Source organism: Pichia kudriavzevii, chromosome 1 (genome assembly GCF_003054445.1).
Source record: "Pichia kudriavzevii chromosome 1, complete sequence".
In the NCBI taxonomy this organism is placed as follows: Eukaryota; Fungi; Ascomycota; class Pichiomycetes; order Pichiales; family Pichiaceae; genus Pichia; species Pichia kudriavzevii.
This window is the reverse complement of record NC_042506.1, coordinates 954,073-979,626: the sequence shown is the minus strand read 5'-3', so window position 1 is coordinate 979,626 and position 25,554 is coordinate 954,073. Positions and strand designations below refer to the sequence as shown.

At 39.5% G+C, this 25,554-nt stretch overlaps 17 protein-coding genes across 17 annotated transcripts; 8 read left to right on the top strand and 9 right to left on the bottom strand.

Moving 5' to 3' along the window:
- Positions 1–638: 638 nt before the first annotated feature.
- C5L36_0A04430 (uncharacterized protein) lies at positions 639–962 on the bottom strand (the record flags this gene model as incomplete). Its single annotated transcript, XM_029463463.1, has 1 exon — positions 639–962. The coding sequence occupies one exon, from the start codon at positions 960–962 to the stop codon at positions 639–641; it is 324 nt and encodes a 107-aa protein (XP_029319323.1).
- A 570-nt stretch (positions 963–1,532) lies between these two features.
- On the top strand, positions 1,533–2,153 carry C5L36_0A04420 (uncharacterized protein; the record flags this gene model as incomplete). Its single annotated transcript, XM_029463462.1, has 1 exon — positions 1,533–2,153. One exon carries the CDS (start codon positions 1,533–1,535, stop codon positions 2,151–2,153), a length of 621 nt encoding a protein of 206 aa, XP_029319322.1.
- Positions 2,154–2,315: 162 nt separating this feature from the next.
- C5L36_0A04410 (uncharacterized protein) lies at positions 2,316–2,648 on the bottom strand (the record flags this gene model as incomplete). Its single annotated transcript, XM_029463461.1, has 1 exon — positions 2,316–2,648. The coding sequence occupies one exon, from the start codon at positions 2,646–2,648 to the stop codon at positions 2,316–2,318; it is 333 nt and encodes a 110-aa protein (XP_029319321.1).
- A 286-nt stretch (positions 2,649–2,934) lies between these two features.
- Positions 2,935–3,504, top strand: C5L36_0A04400 (uncharacterized protein; the record flags this gene model as incomplete). Its single annotated transcript, XM_029463460.1, has 1 exon — positions 2,935–3,504. One exon carries the CDS (start codon positions 2,935–2,937, stop codon positions 3,502–3,504), a length of 570 nt encoding a protein of 189 aa, XP_029319320.1.
- A 620-nt stretch (positions 3,505–4,124) lies between these two features.
- Positions 4,125–4,436, bottom strand: C5L36_0A04395 (uncharacterized protein; the record flags this gene model as incomplete). The annotated part of the gene is made up of 1 exon (XM_029463459.1): positions 4,125–4,436. The coding sequence occupies one exon, from the start codon at positions 4,434–4,436 to the stop codon at positions 4,125–4,127; it is 312 nt and encodes a 103-aa protein (XP_029319319.1).
- Positions 4,437–5,304: 868 nt separating this feature from the next.
- On the bottom strand, positions 5,305–6,705 carry C5L36_0A04390 (uncharacterized protein; the record flags this gene model as incomplete). The annotated part of the gene is made up of 1 exon (XM_029463458.1): positions 5,305–6,705. One exon carries the CDS (start codon positions 6,703–6,705, stop codon positions 5,305–5,307), a length of 1,401 nt encoding a protein of 466 aa, XP_029319318.1.
- A 368-nt stretch (positions 6,706–7,073) lies between these two features.
- On the top strand, positions 7,074–9,374 carry C5L36_0A04380 (uncharacterized protein; the record flags this gene model as incomplete). The annotated part of the gene is made up of 1 exon (XM_029463457.1): positions 7,074–9,374. The coding sequence occupies one exon, from the start codon at positions 7,074–7,076 to the stop codon at positions 9,372–9,374; it is 2,301 nt and encodes a 766-aa protein (XP_029319317.1).
- Positions 9,375–9,415: 41 nt separating this feature from the next.
- Positions 9,416–10,018, bottom strand: C5L36_0A04370 (uncharacterized protein; the record flags this gene model as incomplete). The annotated part of the gene is made up of 1 exon (XM_029463456.1): positions 9,416–10,018. The coding sequence occupies one exon, from the start codon at positions 10,016–10,018 to the stop codon at positions 9,416–9,418; it is 603 nt and encodes a 200-aa protein (XP_029319316.1).
- A 691-nt stretch (positions 10,019–10,709) lies between these two features.
- On the top strand, positions 10,710–11,480 carry C5L36_0A04360 (uncharacterized protein; the record flags this gene model as incomplete). The annotated part of the gene is made up of 1 exon (XM_029463455.1): positions 10,710–11,480. One exon carries the CDS (start codon positions 10,710–10,712, stop codon positions 11,478–11,480), a length of 771 nt encoding a protein of 256 aa, XP_029319315.1.
- Positions 11,481–11,808: 328 nt separating this feature from the next.
- C5L36_0A04350 (uncharacterized protein) lies at positions 11,809–13,720 on the bottom strand (the record flags this gene model as incomplete). Its single annotated transcript, XM_029463454.1, has 2 exons — positions 11,809–12,923; positions 13,267–13,720. 2 exons carry the CDS (start codon positions 13,718–13,720, stop codon positions 11,809–11,811), a joined length of 1,569 nt encoding a protein of 522 aa, XP_029319314.1.
- Positions 13,721–14,264: 544 nt separating this feature from the next.
- On the top strand, positions 14,265–17,195 carry C5L36_0A04340 (uncharacterized protein; the record flags this gene model as incomplete). Its single annotated transcript, XM_029463453.1, has 1 exon — positions 14,265–17,195. One exon carries the CDS (start codon positions 14,265–14,267, stop codon positions 17,193–17,195), a length of 2,931 nt encoding a protein of 976 aa, XP_029319313.1.
- Positions 17,196–17,229: 34 nt separating this feature from the next.
- Positions 17,230–18,117, bottom strand: C5L36_0A04335 (uncharacterized protein; the record flags this gene model as incomplete). Its single annotated transcript, XM_029463452.1, has 1 exon — positions 17,230–18,117. One exon carries the CDS (start codon positions 18,115–18,117, stop codon positions 17,230–17,232), a length of 888 nt encoding a protein of 295 aa, XP_029319312.1.
- A 68-nt stretch (positions 18,118–18,185) lies between these two features.
- Positions 18,186–20,024, top strand: C5L36_0A04330 (uncharacterized protein; the record flags this gene model as incomplete). Its single annotated transcript, XM_029463451.1, has 1 exon — positions 18,186–20,024. One exon carries the CDS (start codon positions 18,186–18,188, stop codon positions 20,022–20,024), a length of 1,839 nt encoding a protein of 612 aa, XP_029319311.1.
- A 262-nt stretch (positions 20,025–20,286) lies between these two features.
- On the top strand, positions 20,287–21,240 carry C5L36_0A04320 (uncharacterized protein; the record flags this gene model as incomplete). The annotated part of the gene is made up of 1 exon (XM_029463450.1): positions 20,287–21,240. The coding sequence occupies one exon, from the start codon at positions 20,287–20,289 to the stop codon at positions 21,238–21,240; it is 954 nt and encodes a 317-aa protein (XP_029319310.1).
- Positions 21,241–21,248: 8 nt separating this feature from the next.
- On the bottom strand, positions 21,249–21,767 carry C5L36_0A04310 (uncharacterized protein; the record flags this gene model as incomplete). The annotated part of the gene is made up of 1 exon (XM_029463449.1): positions 21,249–21,767. One exon carries the CDS (start codon positions 21,765–21,767, stop codon positions 21,249–21,251), a length of 519 nt encoding a protein of 172 aa, XP_029319309.1.
- Positions 21,768–22,148: 381 nt separating this feature from the next.
- On the bottom strand, positions 22,149–23,732 carry C5L36_0A04300 (uncharacterized protein; the record flags this gene model as incomplete). Its single annotated transcript, XM_029463448.1, has 1 exon — positions 22,149–23,732. The coding sequence occupies one exon, from the start codon at positions 23,730–23,732 to the stop codon at positions 22,149–22,151; it is 1,584 nt and encodes a 527-aa protein (XP_029319308.1).
- Positions 23,733–24,516: 784 nt separating this feature from the next.
- On the top strand, positions 24,517–25,407 carry C5L36_0A04290 (uncharacterized protein; the record flags this gene model as incomplete). The annotated part of the gene is made up of 1 exon (XM_029463447.1): positions 24,517–25,407. One exon carries the CDS (start codon positions 24,517–24,519, stop codon positions 25,405–25,407), a length of 891 nt encoding a protein of 296 aa, XP_029319307.1.
- Positions 25,408–25,554: the final 147 nt, after the last annotated feature.

The window sequence follows — 25,554 nt, the reverse complement described above, 5'->3', positions numbered from 1 at the left end:
TGTTGCTGATGCTGTCTCTCCCTTCAGCGGGAAACAGGCCACCTCGTCTGCTCTTATATACGCTGCGTACAGGGGTCTCCACACGGTGTTGAGATGGTCAGCTCCCTACACGACACCCCCCTCCAGGGTGTACTGGATACACCGTCATCCACGGCACGGGTCCTAGACCTCTCCCATGGCTATTGGACAGCCAAAAGCCAGAGGGACTGGCTTTTGGCTTGTGGTTTGTGACTGACATGCCTGTCTCTGCTCAGGTAGGAGGAGTTCTTCAATTCCCTAACTGCGTTGAAAACTCTATAGAACGCCATCTAATCATTGGAGAGGCTGGAACTTAAGGGGAATACAGTTGGTCAAAATTAAACTCCCAGTTGGACTACAGATTATGTCAAGAATGGCCTCTCCCTGTCCACTGTCGTGTCGCAGAGGATCCACTGTTTCCTGTCCATTGTTGCCTAGAGTCGCTTTGTTACATTATTATACTATATACACGCTAACACTGCCCCATTCTATAGACCCTGGAACTTGTCTATTGACTGCTTCACTGATGGACTTACTCTTATCGACTTCTCTTATCGACTTTTCTTATCGACTTCTCTTATCGACTTCTCTTATCGATTCTTCCAATTTTCTTGTCCAATTCACTTGTCCTCACTCTGGGCTACCTCTTGGGCCCTCTTCATCTTCTTCTTGATAAAGGCGTCCCGGATCTCATCCACATACTCGTACTGGTGGTGGTGCTCCACACACGCCTTCATCGCCTTACCTTCCTCCTTACATTTGAACCATACTCCAAACCCAGCACTGGCTTCACATTTCTGAAACTCCTTCACATACTCGTCGCATTTCCTCCAAACCTCCTTTTGGTATTCCTCTAAAACCTGTTTCTCCTCGGCAGGCGTTAGCACCCAACTTGGCAATCCGCTGATTCTGGTCTTCCCGCTATTGCCGTCGTACCACCCCATTTCAAATCTATGTTGTTGTAGGTGTTTGTATAGTTTTCCTTGGGCCTTGTAATATGCACCCTTACTACTTGGTACAGTCGCCTAATTTTCATGTGGAATGTCATTACACTTTTCAGGTAAAAATAAAATTCCCTTCTCACTTGCATTTCCTCTTTCCCTCATAGGTAAAAAGAAATGGGGAGGGGGAGTGGGAAATCTCGCTGCGCCCTGGGGGGGAAGGGGGGGGATAAATTTATTTAGGGGACGCCGACTCAAATAGCAACGTTTTTTTTTTGTCTTCCTGTTTCATCATGGACATAATAGCCATTTTGGTGTTGTTCACATCTATTGCGCTGTCATTATATTTTCTAGTTGAGACGCAAAAAGTTGCCACGAAGTGCTTCAACCCAGCGCTTGCTAGCCGCAGTAGCACGCTCTGTCTACTTGTTTTTCCCTCAGTGCCGCCAAAGCTGCTCTTTACTGGGAAAGGACCCTCGCGTGTAGCATCTCCACGCATTGACTAGCATAAGTGTCTGTTTTGTAGACTAGTTAGGTCAGTTTGTATGAAGGCACCACCTACATCCAGAGGTGATGATGGAGTCGCTTGCGTCCACAATATCCGAGACAGCGTCAGTCATAGAAATCCATGATGATCTTGCCCTCATAGACAACATCAACAATAAATTGAGCAGTTTGGACAACTATAAACAACACGATATAGAGACTCTAAATCTTCGGCTCGAAGAATTACAGCAACAGCTGGACAATATAGTTGCTTCCATCAATACGTTGAAATCGTCAACTGATGGCAAGGCAACAAGAACAGAATTAAACAAGCTAAACAACGAAATCTTCAACTCGGCAAGAAACCTAACATCTTTGAATATGAAGATAAACTCTCTTAAACTCTCGTATAATGAAAACCTGAGGAAGCTAGACTCTTTAGAATCGGACTTGGCTGCCCTAACGGAAAACTTTATCAACCACACCTCGTCGGTTTCGATGGATGCCGGCCCTCAAGATCCCAGACTTATTGAGGAGAACTCCAATCTAATCAAGTTGAAGTTGTACCAATCTCTAGGACTCAAGATCAATTTCCAAACAGGAGAGGTGCTGATTCTCAATAAAAAGAAGAAAAACATCACGCTCTTAAAACTAGACGACAGCTACACTGAGTATTTTATATCGAACTTCATTTGGGACAACATATAGGCCACGTTAACGGAAATGTGTATTGGATTTGTATAATAATCGACAAAGGATAAACATGGACACATGTGTATAGCTTATTCATAAATACATACACATGCATGCACTTAAATATATATATATATACAGGTATTCTTCTTCCCCACTTGGGTTTTAAACCAAAACCTAGAAGTTTTCTGGATTCTCTCTTAAGGACAATTTGGTCCATTTAGGAACAAAATGTACTCCCTTTCTGTATCCACGAGCATGTTTGTTGAAAACTGTGTACTTGTCTCTTGGTGCCATTTCAGATTCCTTCGGGAAGTTGAACTTCAAGTCTGTGATCTTCTTCGCAGACATGCCATTGGCAGTCAACCCTTCATAGAGTGCTTCAATATTGGAATCAACTGTCCTCATTCTGAATCTTTGTCTTCTCTTTTGGTGACTCGATAGTCTCCATGGTCTCTTCCATAGAAGACCACTGAAGTTCACACTAGTTGCTCTGAATGGGCCAAACATTGTCCTTGTCTAGGTGCTTGCTCTTGGTTTGCCTTAAACTGTCTGCAATTAGCTCTAACTTGGTGACACTCTCTAGAATTCGTCAACAAATTTTCAAAACTCGCACATTATAGTTTTTTCTTCCTTCTCCCTAACTACAGCGACTGGCCTTCAACATGTTTTTGGCACCATGAAACTAGACAGTCTCAGAAGCATTTTCTTTTCGGTAACTTAGTAGCACGTTAGTTTCGTTCCTTGACCTCTCTGGTGTACGCCAAACGGAAAGCAAGCAATCATTCTACTCAAGATGATGGGGTTTCAACAACAAATGAATGGAAACACAATGTCTAACATGTCTAACATGGCACAGCAGCAGTCTGATCAGGATCATACATCAAGGGTTGAACAATTTCTTTCAAAGCTCATTGAATCATTAGATCAACAGAATCCAACACCCACATCGCCCCCGCTTCCACAACTCACACAGCAGCCCCGTATCATAATCAACGGAACACCTTTTGGGTCTCGAGATCAGTTTCAGCAGTTATGGATATCATTACCTGCCTCAAATCATCAAATCACTTCATTGGACGTTCATTTTCTACCATCGGGCAATACAGGATTAGGGCAGTTTATTGTGTTGGCTCACATGAAAGTCAGGTTTGATGAGTCTGGGAAAAACAAGTTGGGAGAGACTGCATTGTTCAATAACTCAACCGTATCTTCGACTAGGGTGCTTTGGAGTCATTGGTTTGGTGTTACCCTTTCGTGTGTCATTGATTCCTCAATGCTGAATAATCCAAACTCCGAATGTATTTCTTGTTGGGATTACAGGTTCACCGAAAATCCAACAAAATCGATCTTTAAAGTCGAGTAAATTCCCCGTTCATGTATGGTTCGTAGCTTATTAACCGCCTTTGCTTTGCCGCTTGGTATATATTACTCTCTATAAATTTATATGTTAAATACTAATTATCCATGGTTTGTCTCTAGTTCATAGAATTAAGCTGGTAAGAATACCGGTATGAACGATCACATTGACCATCTCGAACGTCATAGCTGCAGACACCACCTTTATCCCATTAAGCAAGGTAGCACCTAGGCTACGTGCTGCATTCGCAATCTGAGCTCCGTAAACTAATGTGTAGCATATATTGAATAACTTCAACAGCGTACTCATACCTACTAAAATAGCTACGAGGGATAACCCCGTTCTCATCCTATACAGTTGATTGTTTCTCTCTTTAAACTGTTTCTTCAAATTGACATAAAAAAGGTAGTCTTTATAACTAGGTAAGCTTCTGGTTGTCCTCCTTTTAGATAAAAGAAACATTTAAACACATGTCATTAAGCTTACCGTTTCAAGACTTGTTTCAACCCCTCGTACATCAAATAGAGATTCCGTTCATATTGAATGAAATGCAATTCCTTGAAAAAATCATGGTAATTTCTAACAGAGAAATCCGATGCATAATCTGCATTCCCAGTTATTTCTTCTTAGATTAATGAATATGTTATGTCTTTAGTCATAACACTAGGTATATCAGTACCGGTACTCATAGCATGGCACTCTGAGATGAGCTTTTTCTCGGTGGATGTTTTCTTACAATACCCGTAATCACTAAATTTGAATATCATTGTATCGTTGCTGTCGAAAACATTGACAATACTTTCCTGTATTTTTCCTCTATCAAAAGAGTTACTTAAAATCGTTTTAGATAGGAAATCTACTAATCTTTCAGCCAAAGTTAACTCCGCCACGCTTGTGGGCTCGGCACTAATTTTTTGCATTCCAAATATCTTTGACATCAAACCATTAGTATCCACTAGTCCTGTGAGCTCAGGAGTTTGAATTTCAAATCTTGGTAAACAGATACCACCATTGGACACACACGATAACTCCAAAAATCATTGCAATAAGTGGGAATAAAAATAAAAAAACGTATTAGAAGATAACCACATTAACGGTATGAGATGTGATTTCGTGATGTATTTTTGCCTAGCTGTACTTAATTCTTTCTCTCTGTAAAATGTTTCTGAACCGTTGGTTTAAACTGAAGTGCGTATGTACGGGCATTGCCAACACATTTCTTAACACCAGATGGATTTTCCTCTATTAAACTTCTGATAGATGGATCTTGAGTTTTGAACTTGTTATAAATACTCAACACATCATTACTAGATCCCTCCAATAAATTCCTGTCGCTTGAAGAATTGTTTTTCAAATTGATGTAATTAAAATCTGACAACTCCGTGACACTTTAATGGTCTGATTGTATATGCATGTGTGAACCTAGCCGTAGATCCAAAATGAGATTTTCATAGTACACGTGGTCGTATGTTTCATATTGAGCACTCGACCCATCAATTGAATGAACATCTATTTGTCCGTTAGTTACCATGTTTATAGCAAGAGTCATTCGTGTAATAGCCAGAATCTGGTTTTTCAAAGAACACTTGATCCTTCTCTGTACTACTGTTAGAAATAAAAGTGCTTGGAAAATGCAACTTTAGCAAAGCTTGTTTAGTTTGATTCATCAGGAGAGAAATGTCAACACATTGAAATGGATTCAACAATTTTCAGGGCTCAGCTTGTTTCATCTTGTTGCCTCGATACGCGTTTCCTTAAACAAAAATCAGGGATCAATCTTTAGAATTGCACATGTAGTTTCACTCTTCAGTTATTCTTCTCTTGGTGAAGTATAGGTGACATGGGGATCAGATCGATCATGGTTTCGGATGAAGACGGTAGTTGTGGTGGTGGTGGTTTCTTGAAGCCACGTCTTCTAGAAGAATGATTGAGTGGAACGTCTATTTCTTCAGAAAACGGATTTTCGTTTTGATCTACCTTTGCTTCTTCCATATTGGTATCCTCCGAATCAGATGACCTATACTTCCAATCTGGGATGTCTGTCTTGAAACCAACGTCCAATTCACCTATAAAAGGATTTGCATATATGCTTGTAGAATAAAGATCGTCATATTCATCATCGGTTAATTGTAAGTCATCAAGGTTTCTGTGCTCATGGTTGCTACTCTCGCCTTCGGTGGTTCCCACTAGACTTTGATTGCTTATCTCCTTTCTACGAACCGACCTGTTACACCAAACAGGACCAGACCAGAGTAAAAAGAATAGAGTGGTAAGAACTAGCCAAGTTATCAACAGTCCAACTGCTTTGCTGCCATAATTAACATAGATACCAAAACTCGACAATTCATTCTGAACATCTTTCTTAGTAAACAACATGATTGATATTATTATAGCAAATGATAAAATTGTTAATAAATATATGATCGCAGCAGACACAGCTGCTATATTTTTCGGTACCCAATGTATTTTTTCATCGTCCATGTTGTTACCTCTAAGTGAATAGTAGAAAAAAGTGTAAAAAAATAGCAACATTTGAAGCACCGCTGTGGCTATTATGAAAGAGCGGTATCTATGAACGTATGAATCTCTTTGCTTCATCAAGTTTACATACCTCTCATCGGGAATATATGAGTTGGTGTTGGTAGATAATTGGTCATCAGTACGGAAACTTGCACTATAGGCATACGACAAGATACTGTTAAGCCCTACTTGGGATAATTGGCCCCTGAAATCGAAGATATCGTTTCCCCCATTCGACGAACATACAACCGTGATGTTATTGGTTCCTTCTTCATTGAATGATTCGACCCATGCAGAAGTAATGTCTTGATCCATGTCAGGAACGTCATAGACAGAATTGTAATTGATAGAACACCATCCAAAGATATTTGCCTCAATTTTTTCGGGTGTTCCTTGGATTTCCGACGAGATGTAGCTAGCCAAGAGCTTGATCTCAGATGCCATCATCAAATTTGGCTGCCTGTTTGAACTTGTTTTGATGGCATCATATAAACCACTCGCCAAGTCACTATGCTTGAAGTTCAGAATAAGGTATGGCAATCTCAATGCGTTATGGATAAGTAATGCAATACCCAGCAGGAGACAAACAAGCAATGTAGTTTGTCTTAAAGCAAAGATAAATTTAGCACGCCTGGAGAGATTCACAAATGGGAATTGTGAGTAGTATCTGATGTTGCTCCACAACATCTATGAATCTGCCCTGCTAGGTCTATGCGCTCTTCAATGGTTCTGTTATTTGACAGTAGAAACCTCAACAAAAACACAAAAAAAAGATACTACTTTTGAAAAGGTCATAACCGTATCTGATTCCGGCCTTACAGCCTATTGGGAAAAAAGTCTGCATCACCCCTGGCCCAAAATGTCTACATTAATTGAGGTGGATTTGACGCGTATTATGATGTTTTCTTTTTTTTTTTTTCTGCGATGAACATACAATTGCACAGGCACAGGATCAGATCCATGTACGTGCACCTGCTCATTGCACTGAGTATACACTGATAATTGACTGATAGAAGCTGATAAAAAAAACCCATTTGTTGGTAATATAATTGAAAATGGCCAAGACGAGAAAAGACATGGAAGGATGGGACATTGTTCTTGAGGGGAAAACAGGAATGAGGCATGCAAGAAGAACAAAAGCTTCAGGGATAAAGCTATGTCGAAAATCTGATAATTTGACAATCGTTGAAGGAGACTGTATCTCGTTTATTTTAGATTCAGAAAGTAATTATAAGGTAAATGGAATAGGATTTATTAAAGATATAAACTTTGGAATTGATCGTTTCTTGGCTGTGAACATCCTATGGATGGTTAAATACACTAGCAACCTTGATAGTATATTGCCACTCTTACCTAACAACGAGAAATACACCAATGTTGATGTTTTTCTCTCGCCTTTTCTAGATCCTATTAAACTATCACAAATTATTCGAAAAGTACAGGTCGTCAGTATACACACCTTTCACAAGTTACAAGGCACTTCAGAAGAGCCGGAAACAGATGTCTTTACCTGTCGACGATTCACTGATGAGACATCAACTTATTTTACAGACGTGGTTGATTGGGACACGATGATGGACTCTTTCAAAGAAAACAAGGATGAATTTTATGATAGTGTCAAAATGCTAACTATGAAATCCAAAAGTCCTGTTAAGAAGACAATGACAACTAGACGAGTCTCAGCGCCGTCTACACCTACAAAAGGAAAGGCAATAAAGAAAAAAAAACATATAAGTGATTCTAGTGACAACAGTGATCTTGAAATAAAAGAGATAAAAGCGGTTAAAGTTGATACTAAATATGATGATGATGATGTTGATGTTGATGACGATGATATTCTTTATAGTATCAATGCCGACCAGAATGGACATATGCCAACCAGTGAGGACGAAATAGAAGATGTGATCGAGGACTTCAAGCCGGTAAAACGTAAAAGAGGTAGGCCTAGATTATCTCCCATCAAAAGTGCCAAACTGACACATCCGAAACTCCCCATTGTAGAACCGGAAACTGCAGATTTTTTAGACGGAGAGTATTCAACAACACAAATGCTAGTAAAGGCCAAGAAGATATTAGGTACTGGCACAAAACTTAAATTTTTACCATGTAGAGAGAGGGAATTCGAGCAAATATATCGTGGATTGAAGAGTTCCATCTTATCGCAGAAAGGATGCTGTATTTACGTGAGTGGTACACCCGGTGTTGGTAAAACAGCGACTATCCGAGAAGTCATCAAACAACTAAGTGCTAAAATGGCAATTGAAAGTAATGGACATAAAATGTTCAACTTTCTAGAAATAAATGGTTTAAAATTGATAAAGCCGCAGCAAGCATATGACCACTTGTGGACCAAACTGTCCGGCATGAAGACATCCACAAATAATTCATTGAACTTTCTACAAAGACATTTTGAAGCAGATTCCGAAGATGAGGAAGTTCTTAAAGGCTCTAGTAAATTACCATTGGTTGTTCTGCTAGATGAACTCGATCAAATTGTAACAAAAAACCAGGCCGTTATGTACAATTTCTTTAACTGGCCTACATATCCAAACTCTAAACTGATTGTTGTAGCCGTTGCCAACACGATGGATTTACCTGAAAGACTATTGACTAACAAAATATCCTCCAGATTAGGTTTATCGAGAATACAATTTACAAGTTACTCTTACAATCAACTAAGTGAAATTATTAAACATAGACTAGAACAACTAAGTAAAGATAATGAGAACTTGATAATTGCCAAGGATGCGATTGAATTTGCATCAAGAAAAGTGGCATCTGTTAGTGGTGATGCCAGAAGATCGTTGATGATTTGTATTAGAGCTGTTGAAATTGCACAAAATGAATATATGAACAAATCGAAATGTGAACGGGAAAATTTAGATGGTAAATATACAGTAACGATTATGCATATAATGAAGGCAGTCAATGAGACCTCAAGTTCCCCTGTTGTTGGATATCTCAATTCATTACCTTTTTTGAGTAAATTGGTTCTCCTGTGTATTATGTTGAGAAAGAAGAGACTGGGTATAGCTGAAATCCGACTTGGTGAGATCTATGATGAATTGAGTAACCAAGCACAAGTTTTATTGTTCAGTGAGTTGAAGAAATCTCTAAAAGGTGAAGATTTAGGCCTTCTTGATATTCTTTTTGGTAGTGGTAAGAATCGAATGATGGGGTCGGTTATCAATGCCAGTTTGTTCATTCTAAAAGATTTAGAAGAAAATGGCATACTTATCATGCAGTCGTTGAGAATTGAAAGAGATCGGTTGGTGCGTCTAAATATCAGTGACGATGAAATCCTTTCTATTTTGAAGAGGGATCCTATGATTCAAGAAATAATCACATTCATCTAACTATTTAGTGAACAAGAAAAAACAAAACTGTGGAACTATAATCACACATCTTGGTATAACAAAATAGGTTCTCCGATGTGTGTAATTTCTGGTATTTTCACCCTTAAATCGAAAGCTTTGCTAATTACAATCTTGAATATCTTTTGAATATTGATCGATGCGCTAGTCGATGAGAATATCAGCGGTGCATTCATTGCATGGGCATATTTCTTTGCTTGTCTGGTGATTTCTTCTTGTTCATGTTCAGGCAGCTCTACAAACATGTCATATTTTGTTCCCACCAAAAAGGGAATTGCAGTTCTATTGAAACCTCTTGCTTGCCTGTACCAGTCCTTGATGGAAGTTAGCGTAGATTTTTTCGTAAGATCAAACATAAACAAAATGGCAATGGCATCAGTTGCAACCAATGGCAACATATTTGTAAATTCCGACTCACCACCCAAATCCCATATCGAAAAAGTGATTTCGGTATTTTTGATATTGATTGTACGTTCCATAAAATTAACACCTAGTGTCTGTGTGTAGATCTCGTCAAAGCAGTTTTCGACATACTTCACCATGAGTGAAGTTTTACCTACTTGGGCATCTCCAATAAGCCCTACTTTCAAAGTAACAGTATTTTTCTCTTGGTTATAAGTATCCATAGTAGTAATGTTGAGGTGAAAGCTACCTCTTAAAATCGAGTGCTCAGAGATCAGAACCCCGAAATCAGCCTTCTTCTCTTCAATATCCGTAATCTACTATTATATATAACCAGCCACCAGAAATGTCAACAAACACGAACTCTGTTATTTCCCAAAAAAAGAAAAAAGAAAAAAAAAACAGATCGTGTCATGTGATCTTCTGCAGTGTTACTTTTGGCATGTCATATTATGTCTAATGCCAATGTTGCTGGCAAATGCGTATGTATGGTGGTGCGCGGGTGTCTATATCATTTTTCGCAGTCACGGTGAAATAGTCGCACCTTTTTGTTAATTTTTCTCCCCCCTTGCCCGCACCCCGCTGGACCAGCTTTGCCCCAGAACCCCCGTGGTCGTCCACTGGGGATTCGCTGGAAACCGCCCAGGAAGTGCAGGGCGTCGACGGATTCGACGGTTACAGTCCCTCTGGGATTGTCGTAGGGGGACGAGGGTGGTGTCCCCCCTTTCTGGTGAGTTCTTTCCTCGGAGGGGGGGAGAATCATTGTAGAATGTGAATCCACAATATTCCCCCCAAAGTTGGAATTACTGTGAGAAAGTGTAGTGTTTTTTCAAGGATTTTTCTTTTCAGTTCTGCTTAACTTTTTCTCCTATAATTCTTATTGAAATTGTTGTATTGGCATCACCAGAACTCGTCATGGCAATCGGTAAGAACAAGAGATTATCCAAAGGTAAGAAGGGTCTTAAGAAGAAGGTCGTTGACCCATTCACCAGAAAGGAATGGTACGATATCAAGGCACCAACCACTTTTGAACACAGAGATGCAGGTAAGACTTTAATCAACAAGTCCACTGGTTTAAAGAATGCAGTTGACGGTTTAAAGGGTAGAGTTTTCGAATTCAACTTAGCTGATTTGCAAGGTTCTGAAGATCACGCACACAAGAAGATCAAGTTGAGAGTCGACGAAGTCCAAGGTAAAAACTTATTGACCAACTTCCACGGTATGGATTTCACCACTGACAAGTTAAAGTCTTTAGTCAGAAAGTGGCAATCCCTTGTCGAAGCTAACGTTACTGTTAAGACTGCTGATGATTACGTTTTAAGAGTTTTCGCTATTGCTTTCACCAAGAGACAAGCTAACCAAGTCAAGAGAAACACTTACGCTCAATCTTCCAAATTAAGAGAAGTTAGAAAGAAGATGATTGAAATCATGACCAAGGAAGTTTCCAACTCCACCTTAGCTCAATTAACTGGTAAGTTGATCCCAGAAGCTATTGGTAACGAAATCGAAAAGGCAACTCAAGCTATTCTTCCATTACAAAATGTTCATATCAGAAAGGTCAAGTTATTAAAGCAACCAAAATTCGACTTAGGTAACTTATTATCCTTACACGGTGAATCTTCTGTTGACTCTAAGGGTAAGAAGGTTTCCTCTGGTTTCAAGGATGTTATCTTAGAAACTGTTTAAATAAAATAGTTTTTGTTTACTCATAATCTATATCTTCCTATATAAATAACTAACTCCAATTCTAATTGTTCCATTATTACTTCTATGACCATGAAACAAGATAAAGGTATCGCATGGATCATCATACAGAACCCTCTACACGGACAAAGTCAATGAAAACAAAGGTACAAATTGAATGTGTCTATTCAAATTGCAGGGTACTAGCTGTAACTCCACAATAAATTTTCTTCCAGGAGTATGTGGTTAAAATATTACAGTAAAAAAAAATTAACTCAACTATTAAACACTTGATACAAAATTATAAACACATTTCTAGCGGATATCGAATCTAGTTGTGCAGTTTCTTTTCATAAGAATGTAAGTTGTGAACACCACCTTCGAATTGGGCGGAAGGAGTTCTTAGCTCAAATCTAACATCACCAGAGTTAACCTTTTCAGTTAACTCCTTAACAGATCTAACACCAATATCTTGACAAGAGTGTTGTAAACCATTGTAAATGTATGGAATGAACTTAGTAATAGAACCCTTATCTAAAACAGCACCAGAAACACCTTGTGCAACTAGAACTTTATCACCTTCAGAGAAATATCTTGAAGTAGATGCGTTTGCATTAGTATCAGTCTTTTGCATAGCATCGATAGAACCCATACCTCTATAAGTCTTTAATCTCTTACCATCTCTGAAGAAATAATCACCAGGAGATTCGGTGGTACCAGCCAACATACCACCCATCATAACACAAGAAGCACCTAGTGCAATGGCCTTAGTGATATGACCAATGTTTTGGACACCACCATCTGCAATACATGGGACACCAAACTTGTTTGCAAATTCAGTGACGTTATAGACAGCAGTACCTTGCGGTCTACCACATGCCATGACCTCTTGAGTGATACAGATAGAACCAGAACCCATACCGATTCTTAAACCATCCGCACCAGCTGCAATCAATGAAGCTGCTTGTTCTCTAGTAACAACATTACCTGCAATAACTTCCAACTCAGGGAATGTCTCCTTGATCCACTTGATCATGTTCAATTGGAAAACAGAGTTACCCTGAGAAGAATCTAAGACAACAACATCTAAACCTGCTTCGACTAATAATCTTAATCTTTCTCTATCAGATTCAATAGTACCAATAGCAGCACCACATAATAACTGTTTAGTGGTTGCCGACTTAGAAGCGTTAGGGTAATCTTGATTCTTTTGTAAGTCAGTTCTGGACAACAAAGAAACCAAATTACCTTCAACATCAACAATTGGAAGCTTACCCTTCTTGGATGATCTCAAGATTTCGTTACCTTCGGAAAGAGAAACACCCTTCTTTGCGGTGACCAAATCCTTGGTCATGACCTCAGAGACAAGAGATGATGCATTTTCGTGGAATTGGATATCCCTTGAGGTAACAATACCAATTAATTTACCACCAACTTTACCAGTTTCTAAAGGAAAAGAGAGGAAATAAAACAAAAAATGAAGTTAGTAATTTGTTTGGAACAATTGTTATTGCAAATACAACATTGACAACATTATCAATAGTTATCAACACCAACATGTAATTGTATTCAAAAAATCAGTAAAAAAAACGTTCTCCACAAGATCGTTTGATCGCAATCGGTAGAACGAAAGTTAATAATTTTGTTGATCATCATTTTGAAAGTATCAAAAACATTGGACTAAAAGAAGGAAAGAAAATAAAGAAAAATTAAACTTGTTGATAACTCATGATAAAACAAAATTGCAATCAATTTTAAGCAATTGGGATTTTTAATATCTAATACATACCAGTCACTGGGAAAGAGGTGAAACCATATGTTTCACCCATCTTCTTCACTTCACCAACAGTTGTTGATGGAGAAATGACAAATGGATCGTTAATGAAACCGTTTTCGTACTTCTTCACCTTCTTAACCATAGCAGCTTGTTCTTCCGGGGTACAGTTGTGATGAATGATACCAATACCACCCAACAAAGCCATATGAATGGCCATTGCTGATTCAGTAACGGTATCCATTGGAGAAGAAACAAATGGTGCCTTCAAAGTGATCTTCTTGGTCAATTTGGATTCTAAGGAGACGACGGAAGCTGGGAAATCAATTTTACCTGGCAAAATAAGGAAATCATTATAAGTTAAACCACCGTTGTTTCTAGAATCCATCAATTCGGAAACTGACAAACCATCTTTTTGCTTGTATTCGTTCAAATATGATAACGCGTTGGCACAGTTTAATAGAGACATTATAGTGGAATCGCTTTTTCTTAAAGGCTTTGGAGTTAAGTTTAGAAGATAGAGGAGAAACGAAAAGGTCCCAAAAAACGAAACGAACAGAGACTGCCAGGAAATGAAGAAGAGAAAAAATGCTGCAATCCAACTTTCCTTGACGGGGTTGTCTCTACCTTTTATATCCAACGAAAAAATTTCAAATTATGAAAAGAAAAAAAAAAATTTTTCCCAGCCTCACAGGAAAAATTAATGAAAACGATAATAAAAAACTTATTTTATTTAAATTTTTTTTTTTTGTTTTTGGTGACTCTGATTGCCGTGGTGGCTCATCCTCTAATATGGCGCTCTTATGATGGTTATTTTTTTAAATTATTTTGTGCTACTATGGAAAATAAGCTACCGTAATTAGAAAAAGGGAATCTATGGCGCTCCACTTGGGGCTGAAACAATCGTGTCTTTACAAGTAGGTTTACATATGTTCTACATACCAAGTAGTACACCTTAGGATTGTTTTTGTCAGCGAGAACTTTGGCCTTGGAATATAGAGCCAGAACCAGCAATGGATTGGGGTGTACCTACTTTGGACCCGAAGAGAAACAAACAGTCGGATTATTTCAAATCTCTCTATGGGGCCGAAGATAACACACTTGAGATTGATGATAATAGCAGAGCTACACCACCATTGAGTAATTTCTTTATTAATAAAGGACAGTTAGACGATATACCTTCTTTGTTCAATCCAATAAGAACATCTTCTGCATCAACTAGTCCCAATTCCAGGCGTAGTTCTAGGTTTTTCTCCAACTCTTCCTCTACATCTCCGAAGATGCACAACATAAAGGAATCGCCCCCTAAAAGATTCACAAAGGCAAGGTTGAACAATGTTGAAAATAGGGATTATTTAATAGAGTCTCCCACTTCCATCTATAGGTCTTTACCGCCAATTCCCTCGCCTACTGAACGTGCAATCACCAGAGGAATGGAAGAAATGTCAATTCTGGATTCTCCAACTACACCACAGTCCACCACAGCGTCCTTCTTCAAAATGCCCATGATATCACCATCAAGCTCGGATCCACAGATTAAGAAGAAGAAGTCTTATTCTGCAGACTCTCCAACTTCTTTGAACAAACGATCCAGTACCATCTTTTCCATGGATTTTGATGAAATGCCGCTAGACATGCAAATCATCTGTGATGCAAGAACCAGTGGATATGTACATGATATGGACGTCTTTGTCAACCAAAGTTATGGAGAATTTTGGGAATTGTCTATGGATGAGGGGAAATGCTACAAACAGTGGAGTAAATCCCAATTTGAGACTCAGTCGCTGTTGTTTGAAATTTTGATGAACCTGAAGAAGATAAAATTCAATTTACATAGGCTCATCTTTATATATGGGCGGAACTTGAAAGATGATGGTGTAATATCAATCGAAGAGTACGAGAAAACATTTGGAGTCTTAACTGAATTTTATTATTTTTTGGAGACATTGCTTAAAAAGAAGTTAAAACCATTATTTGATAACACCTTTTTTGTTGATGATCATAGAGTACTTAAACACTTAGCAAATTGGTTCAATCAGTTGAATGATCAGTACCTATACATTTCTAAATCTGTTGTGTTTTTATCCAAATTAGCTACAAATGAGGATGTTAGAAACCTAATATTGGGGATATCAAAGCAAGATATACAGAGTGTTACCAACAGGTCAGCTGTTTCTCCTTTAGATTTGTTTAGCTCGTACTTTATCAAGTTATTTACATCCATAGAGATGTTATTTGATAGGTTGAAATCGGTATACAAAGAATCAAAAAACATAAATAACTTTGATCTAACTTTCAAATTGAAAGATACACTGAAAAAAATTAATAGTATTAGTGACTCAACATCTGATTTTCAGAAAAAAATCAACTTCAATGAGAAATTGACTTTTATGAACCAGGTCGATTATTCCCATTTTCAGATGATTGGTTTGTTTGATCACCATAGAAAATTCGGTGAGCCCCTTCAACTTGAAGTGAAATCGAACCTCACTTGGCATAATGCTTCGCTGGTGGCTTTTGACAACTATTTGGCCATATTTTCTGTAAAGTCCGGTATTCTAAATACATCTAGTAAAGACGAATACACTTATTTTAAGCAGCCAATACCAATTCAATATTTGCAATTTGATACATTCATTGAAAATGAATACAAGATAATAATGATTAAAGATATAGGCAATAAGTCCACACACCAATTTAGACGAATCAACGACGTAACAATAGCTATACTTGATAGATTCTTGAAAGACATAATTGTTTTGCAGAATGAATTTTGGGAAGGTTCGATTAACTCTCACGTACAATTTAAAGTGTTCAATTCTTACAACTTTTTGAGTAAACCAAAGAATTACTATCCGTATGTCTTGGAAGTACCATCTAAGTGTAATATACTAGAAAACATGGTTGAATTTGGGCAGGATTTGGATATTGACGAGGATTGTTTGGTAGCTTTTACGGATGTATTGAGTTGTGATTATTTTACCTCTAAGAGTTGCCAACCCTATGAAAAATTTGTTGTGCTTGGAACCAAAGATGGAATATACATGGGCAAACTCAATAAGTCAAAGAGTTTCAAGAAAGTTCACAAGATTACCAATATTAAAAAATTGGTCGTGCTGAACAATGAGGTTATATTCTGTATTGGAAATGAATCCCTATACCATCTGTCCATTTCAAAATTATATGAAGCATATCAGAAATCAAAAACATGGGATATCAACATCTTCGAAGAGAACAAGAGACATGTGACTGATTTCACTATTGGTTATCAAAGTTCCGTGCAAATATCAGGGTGCCCATATCTTTTTGTTTGGAATAAAAATAATGTCTCGTTCACAGAACTGAGACGTGAAAACGACTGGAAATTTAATTGGCAAGGCTTCAAAACTCATTATAATGTCGGTCGACTTCAGACCGTCTATGCAAATAACTTTGCGTTATCGCATACTATCGACAATTATGCAATATGGAACCTTTCCAAACTATCAGACATCAGATCCATCGGTTTGAACAGATTCGATATTAAAGACATCACAAAACATGAGGTACCCATTGCAATCTTTCCATTTCCTAATGAAATGGAAGGCATATCGGAAATACTTGTGGTTTTTAGCAAATTCTGTACTAGGATGAAGAACGTCAAGGGGAAATACGTACAATCTAATGATGAAATCATTTGGTTTGGAATGAGATGTGAATCAGCGTCTTTTGATTGCCAAGAAAAAGTTTTAATCACTGTTAATGAGCAGTGTATTGAAGTTAGAAGTTTGTACGATGACAAGAATATGAAAAGTAAATTGATTGGTTGTTTGGTTGGACCCAACATCAAACTCCTGAATGAAATGCCAGGTAAGCCTATCTTTAGATTTAACGTAGCATCCGCCAATGGTGAGGAATATCAAAGACAGGTTATTTTCAAAATTCGAAAAGTATTAAATAAGTGACATTGTACTTACACAAATAAAGACATAAATAAATTTAACTAGATTCTTTTAGCTCGCTTTCGTCTTCAACTTCTTCGTCGTCTCCCATAATGACCTGGGCAGCAAGCGGTAGCATAATTTTGACAATCTCACTATTCATCACATCTTCCTCCTTCACATTGCCGTCTAGCTTGAAATTTACAATTGCATCGTCAAGAAAATGCTCTAACAAATCATCATCAGTTTTGTAATCTGATTCCTCATCTAGATTGTGTTCAAAATCGTATTCTAAAGATTGTAGCAAAGCTAACTTGTGGAATTGATCAGCTTGCTCATCCTTTGCTCCAAGAAATGCCTTGTAATAAGGCGACTTTATTTCGTACTTGAATGGGTTCTCAAGTTCCAAATATTTAATTTTTTCTTCAAATTGTTTATTCAATGCAATTATGTCACGCCTATGCCTTTCTTGAATTAGTAGGTTTAATAATCTTTCTTGTAACTTCGATGTAGTGGATAAGTTTATTTTCCCATTGTCGTCGATTGGATTGTAGATTAAGTTACTATACTCATCCGGTAGCGAAGCAATTAATGCTTGAATAAATGAAACCAATTGGTTATCGTTGCTCTCCAAGACTTCTCTTACAGAATTTAGGACAAAAAGATTGTAATCAAGAACGTAATCATCAACACTTGCGATTAAATTTTTATTTTCTTCCTTCAACGAGGACAAAACTGGCTTGGATTCTAAATCAAGCATTGTCTTATCTTCTCCAAGTTGAACTAAGGTAGATATCTTTAAACGATTGACCAAACAAGTTGCCATTGTTTCCGATTTCGATTTTTTTTTTCTAATTTTCGTGGATTTCTCGCTTTCGTTGTACAATTTTTGCGTTTGCGGAAAATAGAAAAGACACCAACTCAGGTAATGTTTTGTGAAAGACATCCAACTTCCTATTGTCAGTTTAAACGTAATACGAAAAGGGCACTGGTAGCTTATAGGGATAAATCAATATGCAAAACATGAATGATGAGAAGCAGCAGCAGATGCAGCAGATGCAGCAGATGCAGCAACAGCAACAGCAACAGCAACAGCAACAGCAACAGCAACAGCAACAGCAACAGCAACAGCCAATTCCTGAGCCTACAGTGGGAATGACATCAAATAGTGGGGCATCAGTACCTCAGCAAGGACCAATGCAACAACAGGCACAGCAGAATAGGCTCAGTGCCCAGGCCATTCATCAGCAAGCACGTCAACTATTCCGTCAATATAGTGTTGAGAAAGAGGCTGCAGAGAATGCCGGCCTTGGTACACCGGAGGGTGATGCCCATATGGCTAAAGCTGATAGAATCAGGACAATCTTGGTTTCATATTCGAAAAGACAAAAACTATTGCAACAACAAGCAGCACAACAACAAGGAGGACAGGTGGCACAGAATCGAGAAAATGGACCTACAATCCGTCAACAAACAGGACAAATTTCACAACAGCAACAACAACAACAGCAGCAGCAGTTATCCCAACAGATCCCTCCAGTACAATCCAATATAGCCCCTGTTAACTCTGCAGGCAATCCAGGGACTCCTGGAATGCTCAACGTTCCTTCAGCATCGCCCTCAATGGACAACATTGCAGAAGCAAGATCTCAATCGCTCTCGCAACAGATAAGTTCGTTAGGAAACAACACTGCCAGTGCTACCAGTACAAACAGTAATAATGACTCGCAAAGAATAGACGCCTCGATGATCCAACAGCTTACTCCTGCTCAGCAACTGCAGCTTAAAAAAAGGCAGTTGTTAAAGAAGTACCAGCAAATTCTCAGCATGTCTGAACAGTTCAAAAAGAACCTCCTTCTTATTGAGAAAAGAGCAGCAGAGCCGTCAATTGACGAAGCAACTCGTAAGCATCTACGTGAAAAGGAACACGAAGTGCGTACAAGACTTGAGAACTGTACAAATTGCACGCAGCAAATTACGCATCAACTTAGACTTGCCCAGCAACAGGCCGAGCAGCTCACGCAGTTGGACCGTTCAAATAGCACGCCAGCTTCTGGAACAGCTACTCCGACTCCATCTACAGCCGGCCGAGCAGCATCCACGCAGGGATCACCGCCTGTAAGTGGTGCTACCGCTGGTGCAACTCCGCAGGGGAAACCACCTCGTGCTCAAAAGAAAAGTGCTACACGGAAACAAGGAAAGAATGCAGATCAAGGTGATGGTAGCACAAATACCAGCAAAAGATCAAATCCCGATGCCAATGCAAACGAACAAAGCACGAAGAAACAAAAGAATGACACGACTGTAGGAGGTGGCAATAGTGAAAAGGATCGGGCCAAGTTTCAAAACCTCAACATTCCGGATGCATTGGATGTGAAGTCGTCCAACCCTGCAGCTGTGAAGATGAACAACAGACCAACTATTCTTGGTGGTAATGCCTTGAACGCACCAGCTCTGGCCAACCCGGCAATGGTCAAGCCAAGACCTTTTGAGATTGAGGGAGAACGTGTTTTAAACAAGCGTAAGCTCAAGGAGCTTGTCAATTCGGTCGCCAGTGAGGAAGGAGAGACTGAGATTAACATCGATGGTGATGTTGAAGAACTACTGCTTGATTTGGCAGACGAGTTTGTCTCGTCGGTGACTTCGTTTGCGAGTAGACTGGCAAGGCACCGTAATGCAGACAATCTCGATGTGCGTGACGTGCAACTGCATTTGGAGAAGAACTGGAACATTCGTATTCCTGGTTACGCTGCTGATGAAATTCGTATGCTACGCAAGTTTGTGCCAAGCACCGTCCACAATTCCAAGCTCGATGGTGTTGCAATTAACAAGAGTGTCAATAAAGAGTCGTAGTCTTTTCTTGTTTTGTGTTACAACCTTTACGTTCAATGGATTTTGTATAAAACATCCTGGTCATCGTAAAATGTTTGTATTTGCATAATTTCGTTTAATATATAACCCAAATAATTTGAGGACAGTTCAAACATGCGTGCATAGAGGTTTATATTCTCTGCCCCGTATTTTTTTTCCTTCCTATGTTGAGATTGGTAGTTTTTCATGTTAAAATATTTCAACACAAGGTGGAATAATCATAACAGCTTATCCGGTTAGAACAATGTCACCAAAATATTTCATTCCTTCACCTCCTGTTGTTCAACTTGGTTTCAATATCGACACTTTTATTTACATTAGCTTGCTTACTATTTTTAGCCCAGTATTTGTATGGTTGGAAGTATACCTTGGTATAGTGTCAGTCCAAAGTGCATTAATTCTCGATTCACTATGGGTACTACGCACCCTTAATTTGTGCTACAAAACCGCATATAAGTCAGATAAGGAGTCAAAGGTTGTCCTGATCACGGGGGGGTCCAATGGTCTAGGTTTCCGTATTGTGCAAACTTTACAAAATGATAGGAGTATCTCGAAAATTCAAGTCATTGATCTACATCCACATGCACAGTTTTCCAGTATGTCTAAAGTTGAGTTCATAAAATTTGATTTCAATCAAGAAATTGAAGAACTAGTAAGTATGTTGGATTTAAATTCAATTGATGTGCTGATATGCAATGCCGGTATTAGACAAACGAATACCATTTCGAAGCTGCCGGTTAGTAAAATAAAATCCATTATAAATGTCAACTGGCTAAATCATCTACTATTAATACAGCAATATGTACGGGTAGAGAACACAAAGAAACACTTGGTTTTCATCGGTTCCCTCCTTGGTTTCGTGGGACCAACGAAACTCGGAGTATATGCCGCTACGAAAAGTGCAATACTTTCAATAGGAGATTCACTACGTGAAGAATTGCCAAGCTCAACGACAGTGTCTGTTATTTTACCTGGTCAGATGAACACGCAAATGTTTGCAGACGTGCAAGTAAACGAATTCTTAGCACCAGTTATCGACGCATCTTTATTATCAGAGCGTATCTGTTCAATTATAAACGATAATTTAAATGGTACATTCTCATATCCAACATATGGACGCTTTTTACCCGTATATAGAGTCCTTCCTTGGGGGTTACAAAAATTTTGTAGGTGGTTTAGTGGTATGGACAATGTATAAAAATTTTTCTATTTTGATTTATCGATGGATCCGACAAATGTAACTATCTTTTCCTTGAATGCATCCATACTTAAGTAGCCATCATCAAAGAAAACTTCGTTTAGCGGGAAAACACACTCATGGTGCTTATGGTCAATCTCGATGTCCATTTTGTAATTCACATTCGTTTTGGATTTTGTTGATGTACTAACCGTAACGGTCTTCCCCTTCTTTGTTCCCCTGTACTTGATGTCTCTTTCAATGAATTTGGAAAATAGGTACAAGATGCCTTGCAATGTAAAAAAGAAGCCAACTAAAATTTGCAAATAATACACGTACTCTGCGTTTGTAAAGTCATTTTTATATTGCTTTTCTAGATAATACATCAGTCCAGCTATTGCAACTGATGTGTATCCGATAATCAGTTTGGTATCCATTAGCCCAAATGATTCTTCATACCCAAGAGACCCAAACACATCAGCAATATGAACATCACATTCACCCTTAAGCGCAGGTACCGAGTATAGAGGCACCTTCTTGAATTCCATTGTCCTTAGTTTTCTGGATCAAGCACTGGTGGAAGAGAGAAACTGTAACGCATATAAAGACACGTTCTGGTAAATACAAAGTTCACAGTCAACATTCATGTATCCGCTATGTAGAAGGCGCATGCGCAAATTGTTCCCTCTCGTTGTTAGAGTATGCGCCACAATACGGCTCAGCAGGCTTGTGAGTCAGGTTTACGTACATTGTCTAGCTTAATACCCTGAAAGACATTACTCAATGGCATCCAAAGGCTTTGGAAGATAAGCTAGCTGCTATAAAAAATACAGAGATACTACCCAATAATAAATGCCGCAAGGACTCCAATGTTGAAAACCTTGATTCCACTTGTAACAGTGAAAGGGTTTGTCTTTTTTATCTTTTTCTCAGTTGAAAAGTAGCCATGGTTTACGTTTTGCCAAGTCTAATATAGTTTTGCCAAACTCAGAGTTGCACCAGCTAAACCATGGTCGGGTGTACAGCTTTCCATTTGGACTATTAATGTGGACACTTTCATGCATCAGTCCAGCGCCATTTGTGGTTTCCTTCAAAAGTTCCAATAAGTGTAGAATTTCCTCGTCATCTTCACTAGTACGTATCTGTACAAGTAAGCTCATGGGCCATGCGTATTGTAACCCGACATGTGGTCCGCCGACACCTTCGAAGTGGGCACCTCTGAAATAATATGGGTTCCCCTCCTTGGATAAAATCATCTTTCTGGTATTTAAGTAAATAGAGTCACTGCTGCTGGTGTACCCTAAATCGGGAATAGACAACAATGAGGGGATATTAGCGTCATCCATAATATTGATACTTCCGAACCCATCGACTTCGTAAGCAAAAACGTCACCAAAATCGGGGTGACGGAACACAGCATGTTTCATTATACCGTCATCAATAGATTGAGCCATTGATTCTAGCAAGATAGACAGGCTTTTCCCCATCACGGAGATTTCGTGTTTCTTCAAAACAGGAACCAACCTTTTCAGCTCTGTAACAAGATGCATATTTGATGGGATGTGTAATTGGTAGATGCATGCATCATCAGAAGCTCTAAATGCAGATCTGACTAAACCGGTATTTATATTGACGGGATTCCCCGCTCCAGATAGCGGCAATGTTTCTGATCCAATGTCAGTATGCCTTTTGAAGGTATATGGATGTGGGCGCTGATTCCCATGCTCATCAAAAGTGGATGCTGATTCACGGCGCAAGACCGTGTATATCATCTGTATGGCATCTTTGACTAGTAGATGGTCCAGTATCGAGTCTTCTTTTGAATTTTCAATGTAGTCGTTAAGCAAGGTAAAAAACGAGGCCAACGAATCTAGTTCCCACTTGCATTCAAACACAACATCCCACGGTGGGATCGGAGTGACACTATCGATGGAGGAGGGGTTTCTCTTAACCTTGGATTGCGGTGGCGGTTGAAAGGCGTTACAATATGGTGCAGCCTTAATATATTCGGCCTGTTGCAAAATTGCACCTTTAATCAACAGCTTCAATTTACTATCGGAACCAATAAATTCTTGATAAACAGACAATTGTCTCGCCGAATCCCTTAACCATTCTGCATGAATATCTCCTGTGGTTATAAACGTTCGAGGTTCTACCTCGTCGTCTCTGAACCATAGGATCGTTGTATCGAGAGTGTTTGGTAGAGTGTTTTCCAACACGCGGAACAAATCAAAGTCTGTCATTTTCGACTTAAATTCACCTATAACACGTTCAATAACATCCGAGGTGAACGTTCGACACTCCAATGGCGGTCTCATAAATGACAGTTCCAAAGGACCTCTGGAGAGGGGGGCATGCTTCTCTGTTGCGTATTTGGTATAATCTTGGCATTGTAGTGGAAGTCCCTTACTTGAATTTATTGATGGATTTGTCGAATCAGTCACCTTTGCTGGCCAGCAGAAGTACAGAAACACAGCAACTGAGATAATCACTATTTTGGTGAGTTCTCTCATTGTCTCGTGTATAGGTTACACCAAGATAACGTCCAATCAAGTCCGGGCATCGAGCCAAGTCCAATCGCTAACTCTCTCTGGGGGGGGCTGTCCTTCTCATTCCTCTCTCAACTACTGCAAAAATGGCAGCAATTGAGAAATTGGCACCTTCTAATTACACCACACTGATGAAAAACGGTTTACACCAGATATTGTACAGACAAGTGCACCCCCCGGCCTTGGTCTTCATCACACATAGAAGTGCATCGTAATCGCCATTTAAACTTGTCGTCCAACTTAACTTATTGATAAACAGCGTGTATTCCTGTTCCCATATTCCTGCTCCCATCTTACGTCCACCTAAAATTAGATAGACCCTGACGGGGGGGAAGAGTTACATTGAACGGGGGGCACTGTGTGCTTAGACACTCAGTTCGGCCCCTCCCTAGAGTTACACGATGACCCATTGGTAGTCTCCGTGATAACAGTCATCTTGTTTACCTCCACAATAAAAGGGTAGTAAAGAATCCACTCCTTCTCTGTGGCGCATGGTTCAGATCACGTGACGCGACTGACGTAAATTTTGTTTTTTTTCCCCTCCGGGAGGCGCATTTTGCCCCTCTACACGTTGCCGCCGCCAATTGGGAAATGCCAATTGCTATTTGATGTACAGAGTTGTTTGTACATTCTATGGGTGTGTCCTTCAGGTCTTGTCGTTCATATATTGGACAACTGGAACTGTTCCCTTTTCCCACTCCCCCCCCCCCATTGCACAAGTCTCCACTTACAAGGCCAACCATAACTAATGTCCGAGCTCAGCCAATTTGTAGTCTCCATTCCCTTGGTCACAAGGAGTATGACGCTCACCTCCTTGGTAATGAGTGGGTTGAATGCCCTCAATATTGTGCCAATTACTACATTCATAAGTGATTTCCCCACTATCTGGAAGAAGCTGGAACTCTATAGGCTCTTGACGGGGTTTCTCATTCCAAATCCTCAGGCCATGCAGGGCATGATGGAGATATACATGATGTACAGCTTCTCTAGGGGGATCGAAGAGGGTAAATTCAAAAAGAATCTTCCGGACTATCTGTACTATCTGGGAATTGTGCTACCGACGATTTTGGTTGGCGTTTTCCTTAGTATGCCACCCTTGTATTCACTGAGTCCGGCGTTGCTTTCGGCATTGACCTTCACCTGGTCTGTTCATAACTACAGCGAACAAGTCAACTTTTACTTTATGCCTATCCGGGCTTCCTTGTTGCCTCCAGTGTCTCTTGGTTTTAGGTTGTTGGTGGATGGTCAAACGAGTTTCTTCCTCTCCTTGATTGGTACCGGTGCGGCTTATGTGTACAATTGTCTGGAAACGCACTCCTATGGCCCGTTGGTGTCCATCATTACCGGTAAACAGCCCGAAATTGACAGATCCAATAGCAGACTCGGAACTGTCCATACAAGCACGCAGACGTGGTTCTACTCAACCGGGTTTTTGGAGGCCCCAGAGTGGTTGGTGAGAGTCGTTTCAAGATTAACGGGGACCGACTATACTTCCCCCATTTACAACCGCCGTGGGTTTGCTGTAAAGAGACGTGAAAGTGGAGGCTCGGGACCAAACAATTTCTCGGGGAGAACTACGGGGAAGTCAACTGCTACCTTTAGAGGCGAAGGTAGAAGACTAGGCACTTCTTCCAACTGAAACCCTTGCCCATGATGAGGAGAAGGAGTATGATGAAGAAGAGGGGGGTGGGCACTAGATATCCTCCCCATAGAGACCACCATCACATTGTATGTACTGAAATATATGTACCGAATTATACGTACAGGACTGTTGCGCATACTTTTT